General features: G+C 50.9%; 2 protein-coding genes across 5 annotated transcripts in view; one reads left to right on the top strand and one right to left on the bottom strand.

The window, feature by feature from the left end:
- The window catches only part of ADGRG5 (adhesion G protein-coupled receptor G5), a 28,467-nt gene extending 10,712 nt beyond the window's left edge, over positions 1-17,755 (bottom strand). Inside the window, exons 1-8 of one of the 3 annotated variants that reach the window (XM_053271561.1) lie at positions 17,652-17,755; positions 10,997-12,699; positions 9,065-9,240; positions 6,371-6,411; positions 6,145-6,264; positions 4,241-4,391; positions 2,220-2,367; positions 1,170-1,307 (exon numbers count right to left, since the gene is read on the bottom strand). In XM_053271561.1, the coding sequence (XP_053127536.1) occupies positions 1,170-1,307; positions 2,220-2,367; positions 4,241-4,391; positions 6,145-6,208 (501 nt within the window). In that variant the 5' untranslated portion in view covers positions 6,209-6,264; positions 6,371-6,411; positions 9,065-9,240; positions 10,997-12,699; positions 17,652-17,755. The remainder of the gene's footprint in view (positions 1-1,169; positions 1,308-2,219; positions 2,368-4,240; positions 4,392-6,144; positions 6,265-6,370; positions 6,412-9,064; positions 9,241-10,996; positions 12,700-17,651) is intronic. The other 2 variants (XM_053271560.1, XM_053271562.1) reach the window with 2 other exon arrangements.
- CCDC102A (coiled-coil domain containing 102A) overlaps positions 15,699-19,766 on the top strand; it is a 39,333-nt gene continuing 35,265 nt past the window's right edge. For both annotated transcript variants that reach the window (XM_053271557.1, XM_053271559.1), the window contains exon 1: positions 15,699-15,833. The gene's annotated coding sequence lies outside the window, so the exon portion shown is untranslated. The remainder of the gene's footprint in view (positions 15,834-19,766) is intronic.

The following is a 19,766-nucleotide window of genomic DNA, read 5'->3' as shown; positions in this document are numbered from 1 at the left end:
GGAGGAAACTCGGAACCTTGTGCTCTTCCTAGAGCGGCTCCATCCCCTGAGGGGAATATCTTTCAGTGCTCACACGTCTAGTCTCCCATTCAGATGCAACCAGGGCAGACCCTGCTTAGCTAAGGGGACAAGTCATGCTTGCTACCACAAGACCTGCTCTCTTCTCCAGACCCGCTCTCTTCTCCAAGCTATCTCCTCTTTGATAGCTTCATGCCCACAAAAACCTGGAACTGACTCTGAAGGACCGTATACAGAAGGCTCTCTTTTTTCAGCCTTTCCTCTCCCAGAGCCATCTTGCATGTTGCAAACATAGCTAAAGGCTGCGTTCTCACAATCATGGCAATCCCGGTTAAAGAGTTAACCAGGATTGCTGAGCCCCACAGAGCTGATTGTGAGAAAGGCCTTCGTGCCTGAGTATGACGGGAGTTGTAGTCCAACATCTGAGGACCCACATTTCGGAATCCCTGGCCTGGAGGCTATGCAGCTGTTCTCCCCCTAACCTCAGGGCTGGCCCCTGGGTTCTTGGTGCCCTAAGCAAAGTTTGGTTTTTGCACCCTCCATCCAAGAAGAGTGGTGCTCCGGCTTTACCTTGAGCCATGGAGGCCGCTCTTGTATAGATCAAATGACCAGCCTGCGTGGATGACCAGTGAATGGCTAGCCTACGCTGGTTTGAGGATCCAGTGGGAGAGAGTTCCCAGTCCCCATTCTATTATGGGGGCAAAACTTTAACACTTCAGAGATGAAAAGATGCTGCTGTGAATTTGGAAATCCAATCAGAGACCCTTTCTTTTTGGGAACAGACGCTAAGACAGGCAATTCATCTCCAAAAGAGGGAGTGCAGCTGAGGAGACTAGCTGTTTACTGGAGGCTGAGGTGCAATGAGCAAAGACAACTTTGTTTTTTGGGGTGTGGAATGTGCAGGCCCTTTGGGGAGCAGGGGGCAGGGTTACAGCTTGCATTCTTACACGACTTTTTGCACGACTTCCGGGAGAGAAAGAAGAATTGGCAGAGCTATGTTCTGGCACGGCTGATGCGCCCCACCCCAAGAACAGGCGCCCTAGGCGACCACCTAATGGGCGCACCAGCCTTGCCTAACCTTCATGCTTCCAGCCTCTGCCTCCACTGCCCTGCTGACAAACCTCTAGGTTCAGACTCCAAGGAGTGCCTACCTGGAAGAGACAAGACGCTTTCAGGTAAATGCAGGTAAGTCGCATGTTCTTTGCTGGGGTGTTCGGGACTCTCTCCACGAGCTCACGTGGGAAATGCATGGCGTGCTGGGTTCGGGGCTTCATTGAGCAGCTGTGCGTCTAGTATTTGAAAGACAAGAGCCATGCACACATGGGAAGGGATCTGGATATTGCTGAAGCAAAGGTTCGGAGCCACTTGTAGCAAGCCAAGGTGGGATGGTCACGGGGCATGTGGCTGGACAGAACATAAGAACTGGTCCGGCTAGCTGTAGGCCCTTCTCCTTGATCCACCTTCAACCCAGTTTATATTTTCCCTCACCAACTTTGCTTTTGGCTCCAACTGGCTGCAGGTGTTCAGAGAGGAAAGAGCTAGAATGCTGCAATGGATTTCTATTGGTGTTCTGGGGGATTTTGGAAGCAGGCACGTAGCTATCGGGGAGTGGGCTTGTGTTTGCCCCTCTCCCCAGGGCCCCTCGCGCATGCCAGCCATGCCCCCTGTGTGTGACACCACGTGCAGAGGGCATGGCCAGCACCCGGACAGGCTGGCACGGCACTCTAGAGCTCATTGTCCAGCTGGTTTCGTTGTCAGCAGAGTCTTCTCTCCTTTGCCCGAGCAAGGGAGAGAACATCTAATTCAGTACAGAATCGATTTTGGAAAGATATTTGGGGAGAAAGTTAGAAGTAGGTCAGAGACGACTCTGTTCATAGCCAATCCATCCTGTGCTCAGCTTGCTAGCTTCTCAAGCAGCGGTACAGTAGGCCATCTTGGCTCTCCAGCTGTTGCTGAACGACAACTCCCATCATCCCCAGCTGCAATTTATGGGAGTTGTCGTTCAGCAACAGATGGAGAGCTAAGTTTGCCTACCTCTGCTCTAGAACAAACAGGGGCAAATCTCGGTTCGTTCACGGGGGAAAGACAAGATGTAAAAACAACATGGTGAGTGCGGTTCCACAGTGAGCTCTCTCTGCTAGATAATATGGATCAGTCTGTGAGAATGGTTGCGGCTTGTGAGGAGAAGCAGAGACACTGACCATTATCTTGTCATTGCTGATGTTCAACCCTGGGAAATCCTGGAGGGTTATCTTGGACATCCAAACACAAATATCTTGGTGCATCATGATGTCTGGTGCATCATCCGGACAACTGACTTCCAGCAATGTCTCCACATTTTTTAAAGCTCTGAAATTGAGAATTGCTGGGCAGGTAAGGAACGGGCAACACACACACACACACACACTCGACAAACACGTTGTCGTCATCATCATCATCATCATCATCATTGATTCGATTTCTCTACCACCCTTCTAAAAATGGCTCAGGGCAGTTTACACCGTCAGGGGCTGAATGCGGGATTATCTGGTGGTGCAAAAGCACAGCTGTCGACATGGTCCCATATGAACCCTCCCTCACACACTGGCTCTACCTTAAACAGCTTGGGACTAGGTCACCGGAGATGGCGCCTTGCCCCATATGTCCCAACCCGGACCTTAAGGTCTTCTTCAGAGGCCCTGCTCCGCGTGCGCCTGCCAAATGCGGTGAGGCGGGTGGCTACCAGGGAGAGGGCCTTTTTGGAGGTGGCACCCCATTCATGGAAGAGCCTCCCCAGTGAGGCCCGCCTGGCGTCACCACTTTGTTCTTTTAGACACCAGGTGACGAACCTTCTGCTCACTCGGGCTTTTTACAATTGATTTTTTTAAAAGAAGTTTTAATGCAAGATATTCCACGAAACATAGCCCTAAGAAGAGTTGTGTAAAATGTAGTTACTGTCTGGTGACTTTTTCATGGCTGTGATTTATCTCAGTATATTGGTGCTTATATAGGAACTTGGGAAGCTGCCTTATACTGAATCAGACCTTTGGGCCTTCTAGCTTAGTACTGTCTGCACCAGCGGTGGGTAAACCTGGCCCCCTAGCTGTTGCTGAACTAGAACTCCCATCACCCCCTGTAAGAGCAATTCCCAGACGTTGCTGACTACAACTCCCATATCCCCCAGGCGAAGGCCATTGCAGCTGGGGATTGTGGGAGTTGTAGTGAACAACATCTGGGAATCCCTCCTACAGGGAACACGGCTCCCAGCCACAATTTTGTGGCTGAGGATGATGGGAGTTGTAGTTCAACAACAGCTAGCAGGCCAGGTTTGCCCAGCTCTGGACTACACTGACAAGCAGTGGTTCTCTATGAACCCAGGACCTTCTGCACACAAAATAGATCCTCTACCACTGAGCTCAGGGCCCATCCCCATCATCTGCTTGATTTTCTATTCTTTATTTTGGTGATGTAAGCCACTTGACTATTTTGATTGTTAAAGCAAGAAAGAAGTCACAGTTTTCAGCTGACAATCCACACAGGTCAGTCTCTGTGGGCTCTCCTTCACCGGAGGGTTTTCAAACACTGGATGGATGGCCATCGGTCAGAGATGCCATAGCAATTTCTCGCACTGAGTCGCGGGGGTGGAATAGAAGACCTCTTAATGTCCCTTCCAACTCTAAAATCTTATGGGGTTGTGGTTTTTTTTGTTGTTGTTTTTAAAAGAATCATATATTTTTCAAAGACAATTATATAAATATCATCCAAACAACATACAATATTTGTCCCTGGCAAATATATTCACAGTTCACGCGATTTACACACTCTGCAAAAAAAGTGATAAGACTGTTTTGGACAGCATACAGACAAATACAATTTTCTACAGTGGGATAAAGGAAATAATTTTTCTTCATCCCATTTGATCAAAACCCCGTCTGAATCATAAACAAAGCCAGATTTTCAACTGTCTTGCCAAATATAAATGGCCAGCTAGTCTTTCTGGTGTCTTATCGTTAATCCTACTTCTGTCTATAAAATTCAAAAATGACTCTAGGAAAGCAAAGGCGGCATTTCCTCCAACCTGAGGACCACCCTGAGAAAGGGCTTTTTAGGATGGTTCTCGTGCCCTCCCATAGTGGTGGTTGTGGTGGGCCTGGGTGGAACTAAAAGGCTCCAGTTCTTCTCCGGCAGAGACCAGCAGAGAGGAAGTGGTCTTCCCAGCACAAAAATGCAAGGCAGTACTCACCTCCTTAGAGGCTGCTGACCTTTGGAAACACATCTTGCCAGCAGTGCCTCAAAGGCTGTCATGGCTTCGTCCAGCTCATTTTTCAGACAATTTGCAACAGAATTCAAAGACTGCCCGACTGCTTCTTCCCTGGTTGTTGTTTCCGCTGATCCTTTGCTCATTAAGATAAGAACATAAGAAGAGCCCTGATAGCACTTACATTTATATACCGCTCTATAGCCAAAGCTCTCTAAGCGGTTTACAATGATTTTAGCATATTGCCCCCAACATTCTGGGTACTCATTTTACCGACCTCGGAAGGATGGAAGGCTGAGTCAACCTTGAGCCCCTGGTCAGGATCGAACTTGCAACCTTCTGGTTACAGGGCAGCAGTTTTACCACTGTGCCACCAGGGGCTCCTGATGCTGGATCATGCCCAAGGAGGCCCATCTAGTCCTGCATCCTGTTTCCCACAGGGGCCCACCAGATGCCTCTGAGAAGCCCACAGGCAAGAGGTGTGTGCATGCCCTCTCTCCTGCTGCTGTGGCTCCCCTGCAATTCATATTGAGAGGCATTGTGCCACTGAGGCTAGAGGTGGCACATAGCCACCAGACTAGTAGCCATTGAGAGACCTGTCGGGAGGGGTCCATCTTTGGGTGCCACCAGTTCATCTGATAGTGACCTTGGATCGGGCCTTCTCAGTTCCCACCCCTGGGTTGAGGAACACACACCCCACCCACCACCCACCCCCGGTGAATATCAGAGGACTGTCTTCCTTGGAGGTCTTCAGGAGAGCCTTAAAGACCCAACGCTTCAGCCTGGCTTTTAATGAGATCCAGTTTTAACCTTAATTTTAATGAGATCTAATCTAGATCAAGTTTTGTGTGTGTGTGTGTGTGTGTGTGTGTGTGTGTGTGTAACTTAATGGTTTTGTCCTGTGTTTTTGATTTTGATGTAAACCACCCTGAGCCACTTTAGGAAGGGTGGCGTATAAATTAAATTAAATTAATTAATAATAATTAAAGATGGGAAGGAATGGAAGTCAGAGAGGAGGATAGAGCAGCTCTGGACTGTGGAATTCCTTCTGCCTCCTTTTGTGGCAACCTGACCCAAGAGTGGCCACATCCTTTCCAGCATCAGCTGGGTGATGATGAAATTTGGGGGACAAATGTCCCCAAGCCACCGACATCTGGGGGCCGCACGCCTGCACATTGTGGGTCCTTGCACGCCGCTGCTGCACCAGGCACCCAGTGTCTTTATTTTACATTATATTTTATTTTAGTTATTATTGACTATATTTGCATACCGCTGGTCCTCCAAGCAGCCCAGAGCGATGTACATGGTTATTTGTATCCTCACAACAACCTGAGAGGTAGGTGAGGGCGGCTGAGAGAGAGAAGTGACTGGCCCAGAATCGCCCAGTGAGTTTCATAGCTGAACGGGGATTTGAACTCAGGTCCCCCTGGCCCTAGTTCAGCACACCAACCACTGCACCATACTGGCTCCCACCGTACCACGCCTAATCTGAGAACATAACACAAGAACAAGCCTGCTGGATCAGGCCCAAAGCCTCTCTAGTCCAGCCTAATCTGTTCTTGTCCTGGTGTAGTGCATCGCCTCTAGTGCTGCCTCTTCTCTTGGTGTGGGCTGTGGGTCTCCAGGGGCTGCCTGCCTCCCCCTTCCACCCACTCCTCCCACTAACCCTCACCCACCAGCACGAACAGGCGGCCCTGTTCTCATGCCAGCCCGTGATGCAGTCGGACCACGTGGGCACAGAGTCGGGGCCGAGTGGGGCTCCTCGCACTCGCTACCAGCGAGAACGTCGTGCCCGGGTGCTGCATGGTGACGGACAGACAGCAGGCATGTGGCGTACAGAGGAAATCCAGACTTCAACCCCACTACCACCATGAGAGTTCATACTCTACCTGGTGTCACTTTGGAAAAAGCCACACATGTGAAGAGGAGAGTCCAGAAGCCTGATCCGGACATCTCTGCATGACATGGAACTCAACACAGCTGGCCGAGTGCCCACCAAGGTAAACTGCCTGCATTGCAAAGAAGAGACAGACCAGAAGTGAGAAGCAGGTGAGCTAGATTGATGCATTTGTCCAGGCCAAAATCAGTGTGAAGCCCAACATGCCATTGTCTCACCTGGGAGGCTTTTCAGTCTTAAAATAGTCTCCACACAGGGCCTATATCCGGATCAGGACCGCATCGTGGACGGAGGCGGCAGGAAATAAATAAATAAATAAATAAATCAGCTTTTATTTCGGTCAATGACCAGAACACAAAAAAGAGGGGGGGGGAGAGAGAAACATCATAAAATGGCAATACACAGCTTGCATGCAATCTAACAAAACTTGGCCACAGAATTAGTACTCATACTATCAAATTTAGACAGTAATAAATCAAGATAAAAGTCATCTGAGCGGCCAGGAAAAGGCTTCAACAAGGGTGAAATAAAATCTAAACGGGCATCCCTGTAGAGGTCAGAGTAAAGAATAAAATGTGCAGTGGACTCAATAGCACCTGAGCCACAAGGGCAGAGGCGCAAAACGTAAGGAGTCCCCTTGAACCTTCCCTTAAGCACAGATGTTGGAAGAACATTAAGACGTGCAAGGGTCAAGGCACGCCTAAATTTAGGAAATGTTATGTGACTTAGGTAATCAGCAGGCTTAAGATTGTAGAGCTGGTTACCTATATACAAACCTCTAGGTATTTTGGAGGCTTCAACCTGTAGGTCAGTATCAATTATTCGCTGTTTAATAACCTTCATAGCTGTGGTAAAGCCCATCCTAGCGAGTTCTTCAAGTGGGATCCCATAAAGTTGAGATTTTATTTTGAGCGACCGTTTCCATCTCGAATCAAAGGAGTCGGTCATAGTGAGAGGGACTAATCCCACTTGTGAGAACTTCAATTTTAGCCAGAATAGGAAAATACATTTCCAATAAACCGATTCCGAAGTATAGAGGCCTGCCTCCCGTCTTATAGCGGCATTTGAGACACTATTTGGGACCAGGAAGATGGATCTAAGAAATTTTGTCTGTATGGCCTCCAGAGGTGAAAAATTGCAGAAAGAGCCCAATTGTGCACCATACATAAGCTGTGGATGTACTTTAGCTGCAAAGAGTTTAATGGCAGCAGGTATATATGCAGCGCCCTTCGTGAAATAAAAAGATCTAATTAAGTTGGCCGAATGCTGGGCTTTCTGTATGGCATAGTTCAGGTGGGCCTGGCGGCCTCCCGAAGCATGGAAGACTATGCCAAGGTATTTAAATATTTTAACTTGTTCAATTAATTGGCCATTTATTTTCCATACATGGGGCTTGGGGCGTTTGGCAAATACCAGTACTTTAGTTTTCTGGTAGTTTACCTCAATGGCCTCCTCTGCACAAAAAGAGCTGAGTGATGCAAGCGCCCGCCTTAGGCCGACTGGAGTCAGTGACAGGAGAACCATGTCATCGGCATACAGCAAAATTGATATATGTTTATGAGCCAGTTTGGGTGGGTGAATAGAAGGAGCATTCATATGGAGTTAATATAGATGTTAAACAAGAGAGGGGCTAAAACACACCCCTGTCTGACTCCTCTATGTGTGGGGATTTCAGCAGATAAGTGACCCCGTGCACTACAATGAACTCTTAGGGATGTATTTTAATGTAGCTTATAAATTAATAATAGGAGACGCTTATCTATGGATAAATCCCTCAACTTAGCCCAAAGGCGGCCCCTAGAGATGGAGTCAAAAGCAGATTTTAAGTCAATGAATGCCGCATAGAGGGCAGAGCCAGGTTTGCAAGTATATTTCTCAGCCAGGTGTTGGAGTATAAAAGCCTGGTCAATAGTCGATCAGCCTTCGCGAAATCTGGCTTGTTCAGGTGCCAGGATGTTATAGGCATCAATCCAGTCAGCCAGTTTTGTCAGGAGATGTTTCGCATATAATTTAGAAATAATGGTAATTTGCGGGATCTTGTCTACTTCCTTTCTTATAAATAGGGATAATTAAAGCAACCCCCCAATCCTGAGGTTCTCGCAATTACGTACAGGGGAGGGAGCACGCCCGGCCAGGCAAGGCTGGATCCTGACAGGCTGAGGTCTTAAGCTTTGTTAAGCAATAAAGGGCCCACCGCATTTGGGCGGGGGGGGGGATCTTCTAACAATAAGAACGAAAATTGTTATTCTAAAAAGGAGGACAATGAAAATAGAAATAAGAATGCTTTATTTTTACTTGGCAAAAGTGCCAGTGAAAAACTACCAATCTGACAAAAAAAGTTATCTTGCAATATACCTAATTGCAATAGAAATAGAGTACCTTTAAATGAAAATACATCAAGACTGTTCACACAACCGAAAAGTGGGTAGGGCAACTGTCCTACCTGGGTTTGGGAGCTGTGTGCATGCTCCCCATTTTCAGATGTGTGGGAGCAAACAGCTAGGGAAGAGGAGGAAGAAGTAGTTGTAAGGGACAGGGATTATCAACGTTGGGTCTCCAGATGTTATTGGACTTCAACTCCCATAATCCCCAACCAAAGACCACTGGGACTGGAGATTATGGGAGCTGAAGTCCAATACCATCTGGGCACCCAACGCTGAGAATCCCTGGTGTGGGAGATGGGAGCTGGGTTGGACAGCATCCATCTGACTCAGCTTTCATACCCAACACTTGACCAAGGTAAAGCTGTCCGACCCAGAACACGTCTTCTCCTGCCTTGATCTTTGCAAACGCACGACCCGCAGCTCTCCTGCCCGGGCTGGGCTTTCCTCCTACCCTGTTTAGGGGAGTGAGAATGAGGCCAGTGTTCAGCCCTTTAACGCCATACCATTTTCCTGCCCCAAAGCACTCACCCCCTTCTGAGGTTGCTATAGATCCCCAACGATACAATCCGCTGCTATGGGAGCTGAATGAGGCTGAAGCCGTTTTAGAGCAGAGAGTCAGATCCAGATCCTGTCGGGTATGAAGCTCTCTCTTTTGTGTGGGTTGCTTCTTCTACCATCTCAGATACCGTACCTACCACAGGATGCTGCAGCATATGATATGGTGAAGAGATTCTGTAATCTGCACAAAGTACATTTCACAACAGCAGGAAAAGGAAATGCCTCACCCAGGGGTGCAGATGAGAGCAGCAGATTGGTTCTTGCCCCCAAAAAGAGCTTTTTTGGCCATGAGCACAGCGCAACAGAATCCCCCTTCTGCTGGCTGAGCTCTTGCTAACTGCTAAACGTGGTGTTTAAACCACAGGCGTGTTCTATTCAGGGCTGAAGCAGCAGCTATGAAACAAAGGGGCTGGTTAATTACTACAGTCATCCCTCACCAACTGTGGGTCTCCCGGTCGCAGTTTTGAGTGTCTGCGACCAGGAAATTGTAGCAAGTCTCACCTAAGCGAGACTGTTGGTGAGTTCCCCCCCCCCCCATTGGGAGGAGGGACATTTCGTGATTTTTGAGGGTCAGCATGTCTCCTTCACTCTTCTTACGGACTCCTGGTGACTCCTTTTCTATATTTTCTGGCCATTTAGCAACTGCGACCACCCTAAACCCCCTCTTGGCCATTGATTTCAATGGCTCTCCAACCACGAATTCGCCAGCCGCGAGGAACGGAACACTTGCAGTTGGCGAGAGATGGTTGTACTTCCTTTCCACAGTGGGACAGATCACAGTGCAAGCTGGAGATCTGTCAAAAGGCCGAAGACTGGGAGTGTGTAGGTTGACATGCTTCCATGCCCTTTTCATTTCTCCATGCATTTTGTTTTGTCTGGAGAAGAGACAGCTGTGCAGAGATGAGAGATATGATGGTCGTCTCCCAATACCTGAAGGGCTGCGTGGAGAGGATACCTGGCTGGAAGCAGCTGCCATGTGGAAGACGAAGCCAAAAGAAAGAAGAGCTGCCTAGTCCCGGGGTCATCAAACACACCTGGCCAGGTTGGGGAAAGGAGCCTGCGTGCAAACTCCTTTGCAAGGCCAGGCCAATAAAGAGGAAGAGAAACCTGAAGAGCAAAAAGGGACCTGCTCTCTGGAGCACCAGAGGCAAGTTGGTGCAGAGGGAGCCCTAAAGCTGAGGAGGCAGCTGAAAAGGCCTGGGAGACCACAAGAGCCTGCCTGAGACAAGGACGCCCTGGGAAAAGCAGAAGGTCTCACGGGGACCCTGCACGACAAGCAAGTCAGGCTTAGTTACAGAAACCCAAGAAACCTCCTCCACACCCCTCAATCAGATAGATGCAATCATTCGGGCTCTTCAAGGATAATGTAGACTCTAGGAAATGTACCAGATGCACAATCAAGTCACAAAGAAAGGAGCTTGCACTGCATTCCTGGGCGAAGAAACCACAGGCCGTAGAGCCCCTCCAGAGGTTTTCACCCCAAAAAGAGGCAAGGACACAGGAGCAGGGATGTAGCCGCAAATCCAGCAGCCAAGGCGCTCTCCATGACGGTTGCCACACCCATCCCAATGGCCCTGTTTGGAGGAACCTCTCTCTCTCCCATCCCTTTGCCACCACGTGTGGAGGAACAGCTCTTTACTCCTCCTAACCTTTTCCCACGGCCACCAAGTGGACTTCTTTTTTGTATGACTGAGTCCACTGCAACAGCCCTACAAACATTACCCAAACCCAACATTCTAGTCATGTGGAAAGGCTTTCTAGGTGTGAGGTGGAGACACATCAACAAGCCTCTAATTTGTATATAACCAGAAAGTTTACTTTGGGGAGGGTGGGGGTGGGGATCAGTTCAATTAAAACATTTCTTTTACAGAAAAAAATACAGAACTCAACACAGTTACTTACAGACCAGGTCAGGGAATACATGAATTCGGGGAATTCATGCTAGGCTTCTCCCACAACTTCAAAACTTCTCTTCTTGCTGACTGCTCACTCTTGACTCCTCTGGACTCAGTGCTGTCCTGGACTCCTTAGTCCTCTCGACAACAGCAGATTCTCAGACTGACTTCCTTTTTCTGCAACCTCCAGTTCTGACTTGACTAAACCCTCTCAAACTCTCTCAATATCCAGTATACACTTTCTCCGGCCCAACAGTTCCCCAACTCAAACAGAAACTCCCTCCATTTGTCAAAATCTCTTTCCCCCAAAAAAATATCAACCGTCAAACTACAGATAAGCAAGTGTGAACTTTCTCCACACATAGAGATTTGCAAGTACAGAAATCCTATTGACAATCATGCAGAAGTTTTAGGAATATGAATGCAATATATAACTCATTCACAATATAAGGGCTATTTACAAAAAGAAGTCTGGGAATATTAACAAAATTACAGGGGCTTATTTACAGAAACCCAAGAGGTCTAGGCCTCATTCCTCCACACCCCTCAATTAGATAGATGCAATCATTTGGGTGGTTCGGTTACAAGTCAAGGATCATATAGACTCCAGGAAGTGTACTAGAGTGAATGACGAGGGGCATGCCCCCCTGAAATGCACTGGTCTTTCCAAATGGCCATGGGAATGCAGTCGCAGGGGAGGGTTATGCTTTCACCTCTTTTCGCCTGTGGGTTTCCCAGAGGCATTTGGCGGGCCACTGTGGGCCTTGGGCCTGATCCAGCAGGGATGCTCTTATGCTCTCAATGACTGAGGCTGGAGACAGAGGATAACTTTTAAGTGGTTTACAGGTGGTGCAATTGAGCAATTGTTGCCTCTGATGGACTTCCTTGCCCCAGTATCCCCTTTGTTCACAGGGTTTGCAAGTTTCTGAAGCACAAGAACAGAGCTGGCCGTGGGATTAAAAAAGAGAGAAGGAAACGAGAGTACACCACACGGCATAAACAATGATGGTGAGCTCTTTCAGCTCTTAGAACGATTGTCTGTCTCCAGTCCAAGTCTGCAGGCTGATTGAGACCCAATTGAAGTCACACACACCCCAGCGATGGTGTGAAATATTGCCGGCATCCAGGGTAGCAACAGAGCCCATTCCATTGTGCAAAGAGTTACTGCATGTCCCATAAACACAGCCCGAAGGCAGAGGCATAAAGGAACATCTGTTGGCAGCTGGAAGGCTCCCAGCCAACCTGCGTCACCACCCTTCTTCTCTCCGATTCTTCCTTTGAAAAAGAGAAGTGGAAACACCAGAGAAGGTGAGGAGGGGTTTCATCCAGCTATGGCCTTAGAGAAGCCACAATGATGCAGTCCTGCCGTTCTGGCCAGAAGCCAACAGACCAGGGCGCTTTCCAGTCTAGCTGCTGGAACAGCAGCAAAATGCCTCCATTCGAGCAAGTCGCATTCAGAACGTAAACAGCAGGGGGAGCAGCCTCGCAGCAACTAACAAGTAACAACCCCAAAACCCAGCAAATTTTTCACGCCAGATATACGATGTCCTTGCTCTATATCACAGCGATTAAATTCAGAACAAGGCATTGGAAATGTCAACGGCACCCTGCTGTCTGCATAGGGGCAGCGGTGTCACGACGCAGGAAGTGTGGGAGCACACTTCCGAGATAGGTCCTGACTCCGTTGTAGGGTCTCGTCTGGAAAGCACCCTGAAAGAGAGAGACAAATAAGTCCACTTGCAAGCTGATAGCATCACCACCACCAGAGAGCGTTACACATTCGGGCACAGTTTCAGTTAGGATGACACATCAAAAAAGTTATCTCCCCAGTTTAGTTTCAGTTCACACATGCACTTTACAAAGTGACTCAGTAATGAGTTCAGATACTTGTTTGAACCAGTTTTGAATAGATCCCTTGCACGTTAATAGATTCCCTGCAGATATTTTGCTTGCAGTGTGACTTGAAAAAAACAAATGCAATGAGAACTCACTGGGGGAAAATATTGATTGTTGCTCATTTCTGAATGTTTAAAGTGTTTACCCACATGTCTGGACGTTGGGGAGAGGTGAGAGAGCTGGCTGTGCGGGCTTCTTTCTTGACAGAAGGACAGCCCACATAGCCAATTGGGCCAGACTGAGGGAGGAGCTTCCTCTCTCAACTCTGGTCTCATCTGGCCCAAACTGGAGTGCCGGCGTTTGGAGGTGAAGGGACCTCCGGTTTCCTATTCCGTCTGAACTCGGCCATGGTCCCCAAGCCAAAGTCGCCAAGGTCATGCAAAAGGGGGGTCAGGGTCCAGCTGTATTTAACAACTTGTGGGCAGAAAAGGAGTGCTTAGCCCTTACCATCCCTGCCGGTTTTGCCCCACAGAGCTTATTTCTCAGCAGCATTTATTTCTAATTTAGACCCTGGCTGAGGGAACAGGGGAATAAAAAAGTTGATCTGTGGGGAGGCAAGAAGCCTGCATTTGCCTCACAGAGTGTCGCGCTTTCCTACTTTCTGGAGAGTGGTTCTGATCCACAACAGACACCAGAACTTATACCGAGTCAGACCCTTGGTCCAGCCAGCTCAGCATTGTCTGCACTGACTGGCAGCGTCTCTCCAAGGTTTCAGGCAGGAGTCTCTCCCAGCCGTACGGGGAGACACTGCCAGGGATTGAATGTGGGACCTTCTGCGTGCAAAGCAGATGTTCCACCACTGAGCTATGGCCCATCCCCTGGTGCCCTTCATGACCTCACTCCTTCCACATTTTTATAATATTGCTCCTCATTTGCCAGACAATGCTCTGTTTGATTCCTGAAGCCATGGGCTAAGCCTCAAATACTTTGGGTTTGATCAGATGCATGCTGAGAATGTCACACTCACCCTTTGCTATTCAGTTCACACGGAAGAAATCGGGGCCTCTTGGGAAGATCCAGAAACACAGGTCCCATTCAGGCTGGGAGTGAATTGGATCCACAGAAAAATATATCCCAGAGTCCCACCTGACAGCTCCCACCTGGCAGCAGCATTGCTAAGACTTTTTCATGATGCCAAAGCAAGGGTTCAGTTGCTCAAGGCTATGGATGGAATTTAACACTTTCTGCCCCCTCCTCCTGCCATTTGCCTCCCCCCCCCCCAGCATCTTTCAGAAAGGATGCTTGAAAGTCCCAGAAAAGAAGTCAATTGTTGCCTGTGGTTTCAGTGCTACCTGGCTGGCAGGAAGAAACCCCATGAATGGAGGCAGTGGGTGTCCTTCCTGTTTGCCCTGCAAATTGGAATATACTGGCTCCCCTGCAGTTTCCGTTGGGGGTGGGGGATGAGAGAGAAAACCCAAACCCCCCACACACACCCAGGACCTGGCCTGTTGGAGTAAGGAAGGAGAGAGGGGAAAGGGCCAAAAAGAGGAGAGGAGAGCTGGTCTGGTGGTACCAAGCATGACTTGTCCCCTTAGCAAAGCAGGGTCTGCCTGGGTTGCATATGGATGGGAGACTAGATGTGTGAGCAATCTTCTATATAATTATTTCACTAAGCCAGTGCATGGTGGGTGGAAATGCGGGGCTGGAAATGTGTGTGGGTGTGGGGATGTGTGGGGATGTTTGGCAGGCAGAAATGTGGCAGTGGAGGCAGGCCCAGGCCTGGTCGCCGGGGGGCGGGGGAGAAAATGGGGGGGCAGAAGCGGATGGCGGGGAGGCAGCAGTGGCGAGGAGGAGGTGGCAGCGGTGGTGGTGAGAGGCGGCTGGGCAGGCAGCAGAGCTGCGTTAGTCTGGCCCGGACCAGCCATGGTGACTTGGCCACCAGGAAGAGGCAGAGGGCAGTGGAGGAGGGCAGTGGAGGAGACACTGGGGCAGAAGGCGGGGGGGGGGACTGCCGGCCCCAAAGAGCACACAGATGCTCTGTGTGGGCTCAGCTAGTGTCAGATCTTCCCCTGAAGGGGGATGGAGCCGCTCTGGGAAGAGCAGAAGTTTCCAAGTTCCCTCCCTGGCAGCATCTCCAAGATAGGGCTGGGAGAGACTCCTGCCTGCAGCCTTGGAGAAGCCGCTGCCAGTCTGTGAAGACAATACTGAGCTAGATGGACCAGTGGCCTGACTCAATATATGGCAGCTTCCTATGATCCTAAGCAGACTAAGGCTGAGGTCATGTTTTTCATCCAACTGTAGAAGTTCTGGTGCCTCGCCCCCCCACTTCATCCCTTCTCAGCTTCTGTTTAATAACTGCTTTGAGATTATTTTAACCCAAAGCGGTATATAAATCAAACAATAAATAAATATCATGGGGGGGGGATCTGGAGTGGGGTAGGATGCTTCAGAAGTCCTGGTGTTTGTTTCTTGCAGAAAAGTGGTTTACGTCCAGTATTTCCGTTAAGTAATGTGCCCCAATACATTGTGGCGGAGGCTGAAAGGAGTTGTGGATGAGTTTGTCCGTGTGCGCGCACCGCCGCCACCTTCTGCCTCTGGGCGGCGGACAGCAGCCACCATGTAATCCGAAGCAATAAAGCAAGAGTTCGACAAGGGCTGGAGAGCCAAAGCTGGCAAGGGCCACACACCGTTCAGTGCCCACAAGCCCCGCAGCACGGGGAACCGGGTCTCCCCCTTGCTTGGGATCCAGAGGCGCCTCCCTCCCCCGCGCGCGGGCTGCCCAGCCTTCCCCCGATGACGACCCCCGGCCCCCCTCCCCGCTTTTCCTGCTGCTTTTCCCAGCTCCTCCGAGGGGGAGGAGACTAAAAGTTTCCCTTCTGGTCTGGAGGCGCGACGCGGCACCGCCGCCGCCGGCCAGCGAGCCAGCCCATGATCCGCTCCGGCTCGCCGGCAGCCAAGGCCGCCCCGGCTGCAGGGAGGGAGCCCCGGCCGAGGCAGGAGCAGCCGCGGTGAGCGGGGCGCGGGCGGCGGGCCGTCGGGGGGGGGGGGGTCTCCCCTTTCCCGCGCGCAGAGCAGAGACCGGGGAGGACCCGAGCCCTGCCCGCCCTGGCTGGGCTGGAGGCTCGGCTCGGCAGGCAGCTGCCCTCCCGAGGGGGCGCCCAGCAAGTGGGGGGAAGGGGGCGCGGACGGCGGCAGTCCGGGGGCAGAAGGTCCAGCTGCCGCGCGCTTGGAGAGGCTGCGCGCTTTGGGGAGTCAGCCACGGGCGGGCCAGGGGCTGGGGGCGCTGCCGGGGGGGGGCGGGAGGGGGCCCCGGCCGCAGCCGCGCGACAGTTCCGCCTGAACTTTCTTTGCGCGCTGCCTGCAGGGGGCGGCGGACGCAGCAGCAGCGCCGGGGAGGCTGGGCAGGGCGCAGCGCTTGGAGACGGAGACGCGCCGCCGCCGCGGCTTGTTGGGGCTGGCCCGGCGCGGAGAGCGGGAGGGGGGGGGGGGCGGCATTCCGAGGCGGCGCTGCTGCTCAGTCACTGGGGCAGGGGAGCCCCCGAAGGAACGTCGGGCGGGGGAGGGGCGGGGCCGCGGCAGCTGCCGGCTGGGCCAATGAGGGGGCTGGAGTCGCGGTCCGCGGAGCCAAGAAGGCCTGTGTGGGCCAATCAAAGGCAGCGAGGGCGGGGGGGGGGGCTGGCATCTTCCTCCTCCTCCTCGCAGCATCCTAGCCGGCTGGAGGGAAAGGGAGCTTGCTTGCTTGCTGGTTGTACAATCCACCCCTCTGGAGGGTGCTTTTGTTTTTATTTATTTTACAAAAATGGACTGTGCAACTTTGGCCACTCCAGTTCTTTTTGGACTACAACTCCCATCATCCCCAGCAAAGGTGACAAGGATTATGGGAGTTGTAGGCCAACCTCGGCAGGAGGGCAACTCGGTGTCCCCCAGCACCTGATGTTCAGGGATTTGCCCCTGCAGCTACCAGGGGCGTAGCAAGGTTGGAATGGGCCCAGAGACAAGATTTTAAAATGCCCCCCCCCACTCAAAGTCCAGGGCCTCCACACACACCAGGTCCCCAAGGATTTAAGTCTGATATTCCAAAATAAGTATGCTGCCTACAAATACATTTCACTGAATACACACATGCACACGTCACAATATATAGTGATATACATTGAGTACTATACATTTGTTTTACTTTTAATGCCTAGAACACACTAGAAAGATGAATGATTAAAATGGGCCCCTTGCTGCAGATTAGCAAAGGAGACTTTCAACCATGCAGGGTGAGCCTATGTTTGTTTTCTCAGAATTCTGAACCAATTCAGTCAAGTTTGATTCCAGGAGGATTTCACACGGGGCTTTTAAAGCCCTTTAACACACATCTTCTCTGGAATAGAGGTGCTGCATTCACAGGTGGGCCAGATTTACCCTGAAGTCCCTGCAAGTTATTGGGGAGCAGTTCACACACAAGAAAAATAAAATAAAATAAAAGCACAAGACATGCTTCACAGTTCTCACTCAGACCTTCTGGGTTGCAAAACAACTTGAACATAAGTGCATTTATAAATGAATGAATGAATAAAATAAACATAATACTGTTTCTTCCAGAAGTTTTTGTAATTTTCTGCCATGAAACAAGCCACTTATAGGACTTTTTAGATAGTTTTTTTTAAGCCAGCAAATTTTCCAAGCTGTTTAAAAATAAATATTCAGAGACTTCTCAGTCCCTCCCCCCCCCGCCATATCAAAGCCCTATGGCAAGCAGATCCCTATATATCCGGGGGGCGGGGGCAGGGGCGGGGGCGGGAGGCAAAGGTAACCACAAAAAGGAGTTCACACTCTACCTGGCCAGTGCTGGGCTCGGTTGGGCAGGGCAGCAGGGGGTCTTCTGCTGCAGAGACCAGTGGTGGCCACTCTGGCTGCCTCCTCCTTCCTGGCTGGCTTGGGCCCTACTCGAGTTCAGGCTTCACTGCGGCCTACATGGAGGCCTCCCTGGAAGCCCCGCCCACCCGCCGATCAGCTGAGAGGCGGGAGAAAAGGAGCTCTTTGCAGCTGGGCTGCTGCTTCGGGCCAGCAGAACAAGTAGGAGAGACAGCGAAGAGGGCAAGTGGCTGAGAGGCTATGGGGCTGGGCAGGGGGCAATGGGGAGTCACATGAGGTGCCTCTGGGGTGCCCCTCCAGGCAGTGGGGCCCCCAGACAACCGCCTCCCCTTGCCTGATCGTTGTTACACGCCTGGCGGCTACCAAGGCTAGTAGCCACTGATAGCCCTCTCCTCCCTGAACTTGTCGAATCCCTTTTTAAAACAGTTGGGTGGCTGTCATCACAAACAGCAGCAGTGAATGCCGTAGTTTCTGTACTTCTTTTCTTCTTATGGCTGCCAATGTCAACGGACCAATTTTAGGAATTGCAAGCAAGTTCCCTCGAGCAGCACTGGGACTTCCTCACCCTCCTCAGAAGCTACACGCAACCAACAACTTCTGGGGAGGAGGAGGAAGAACTGGCCGCAATGTGTGTGCTGAAGAAAAAGGGGAGGTCGTAAACCATCTTGGGGTCTATGGGCAAAAGGTAGCATATGGAGGCAATAATGGGATCTAGCTGTCTGGAAATGTGGAGCCCTATTCAGACATTACATGGAACACTTGTACACAGGTACAGTTATTCACCTGTTATGCTGAACGCAAGTAAAGCAATCTACTTCCTTCCTGCATTTGAGAGGCCTGTACCCAGCTTCACTTTTAAAATGAACACAGGTACCGTCATTCACACAAACACGTGCCCGAGTGTACAGACAGCTGTACACTCATGCAGCAGAATGTCTGAACAGGGCTTAAGAGTTTTGATCGTGCTGCAGGGCACAAAACCAAACACAAAAGAGCAATCTAGAGTGTCCTGTGCTGTTTTATCTGGCACATCTCTCATTTCTTATTCAAACATACGAACACAGACACTAGTATATACACCCATAATATTGACTCCTAAGAAAGAAGTAAGAGAGAGCTGGAAAGGGAGAAAAGGGGGAGCTATGAGCTGTACAACTGGTCCTCCTGCAGATGTTGGACTACGACTCCCATAATCCCTATTGACCACTGTGGATGATGGGAGTTGTAGTCCAAAACCAGCTGGGCGGCCAAAGCTGTGCATCCTGCCATTTGGCATATCATTGAAACGCAGGCTGGGGGAGCCCCCCGCCCCCCCAGCACAACCAGCGTTTCAGTGAAACATTAGCTTGGGAGGAGAGGGACACACTTCATGCGCCCAGCCAGCGAATGCTTCGTTCACCAGCTGGGTGCGGGAGAGGGCCAGTGGTCCCTCTAATTATTTTCATCTCTGTGCGGAATAAGTTTTATTCTGGGTGGCAGCATCAAGGCACTGTGTGCGCACCATGTGCAGTCAGAGTGGGGCCTTCCTGATTCAACCTGAGCGGGATCTAAAATGAACTGAGCAGACATCAGAAAACTTGTGAGCGCATGCACATGCGCACACCTTAGAGGGAACAGTGGAGGCGGCAAGGGAGCACCCTGGTAGAGGGCAAAGGGGTTCCTTGGTGGCCTCGCCACACGCCCTGGTGCCTGGGGGACAGTTGTTCCCCCCTGCTCCACGGTCCCTGTGCCCCTGCCAGCAGCATATGGGCACCCTGCCCTATTGCAGCCGGAGGGGTGGCTTGCTAAAGTCAAGGAGGCAGCTTGGACCTGCAGGAAGGAAACTCTCCACATCATCTTCTGCCGCAGGCGTCTTCTCAGGGCCTTTGTGGGAGATGAGGCTTCTACAGAGGCACAGATCTGTTGTATTTGGAGGCGAGGGAACCGCACCACCAGCCTGAGTTGCACCTGCTTTGCAACAGGTTTGTGAATCATGTCATTCCCCCCCCCCGCCGACCCCGGTCCTTTACGGCTGTTTAGCTGGGTTTCAGCAATTGGGCCCTCCTGGCGGCTGTGGGCTGACCATCCTCTGTGCTCTG

The sequence above is a fragment of the Hemicordylus capensis genome, chromosome 9, assembly GCF_027244095.1.
Source record: "Hemicordylus capensis ecotype Gifberg chromosome 9, rHemCap1.1.pri, whole genome shotgun sequence".
NCBI lineage: Eukaryota > Metazoa > Chordata > Lepidosauria > Squamata > Cordylidae > Hemicordylus > Hemicordylus capensis.
This window is presented reverse-complemented; position numbering and strand designations above follow the sequence as displayed.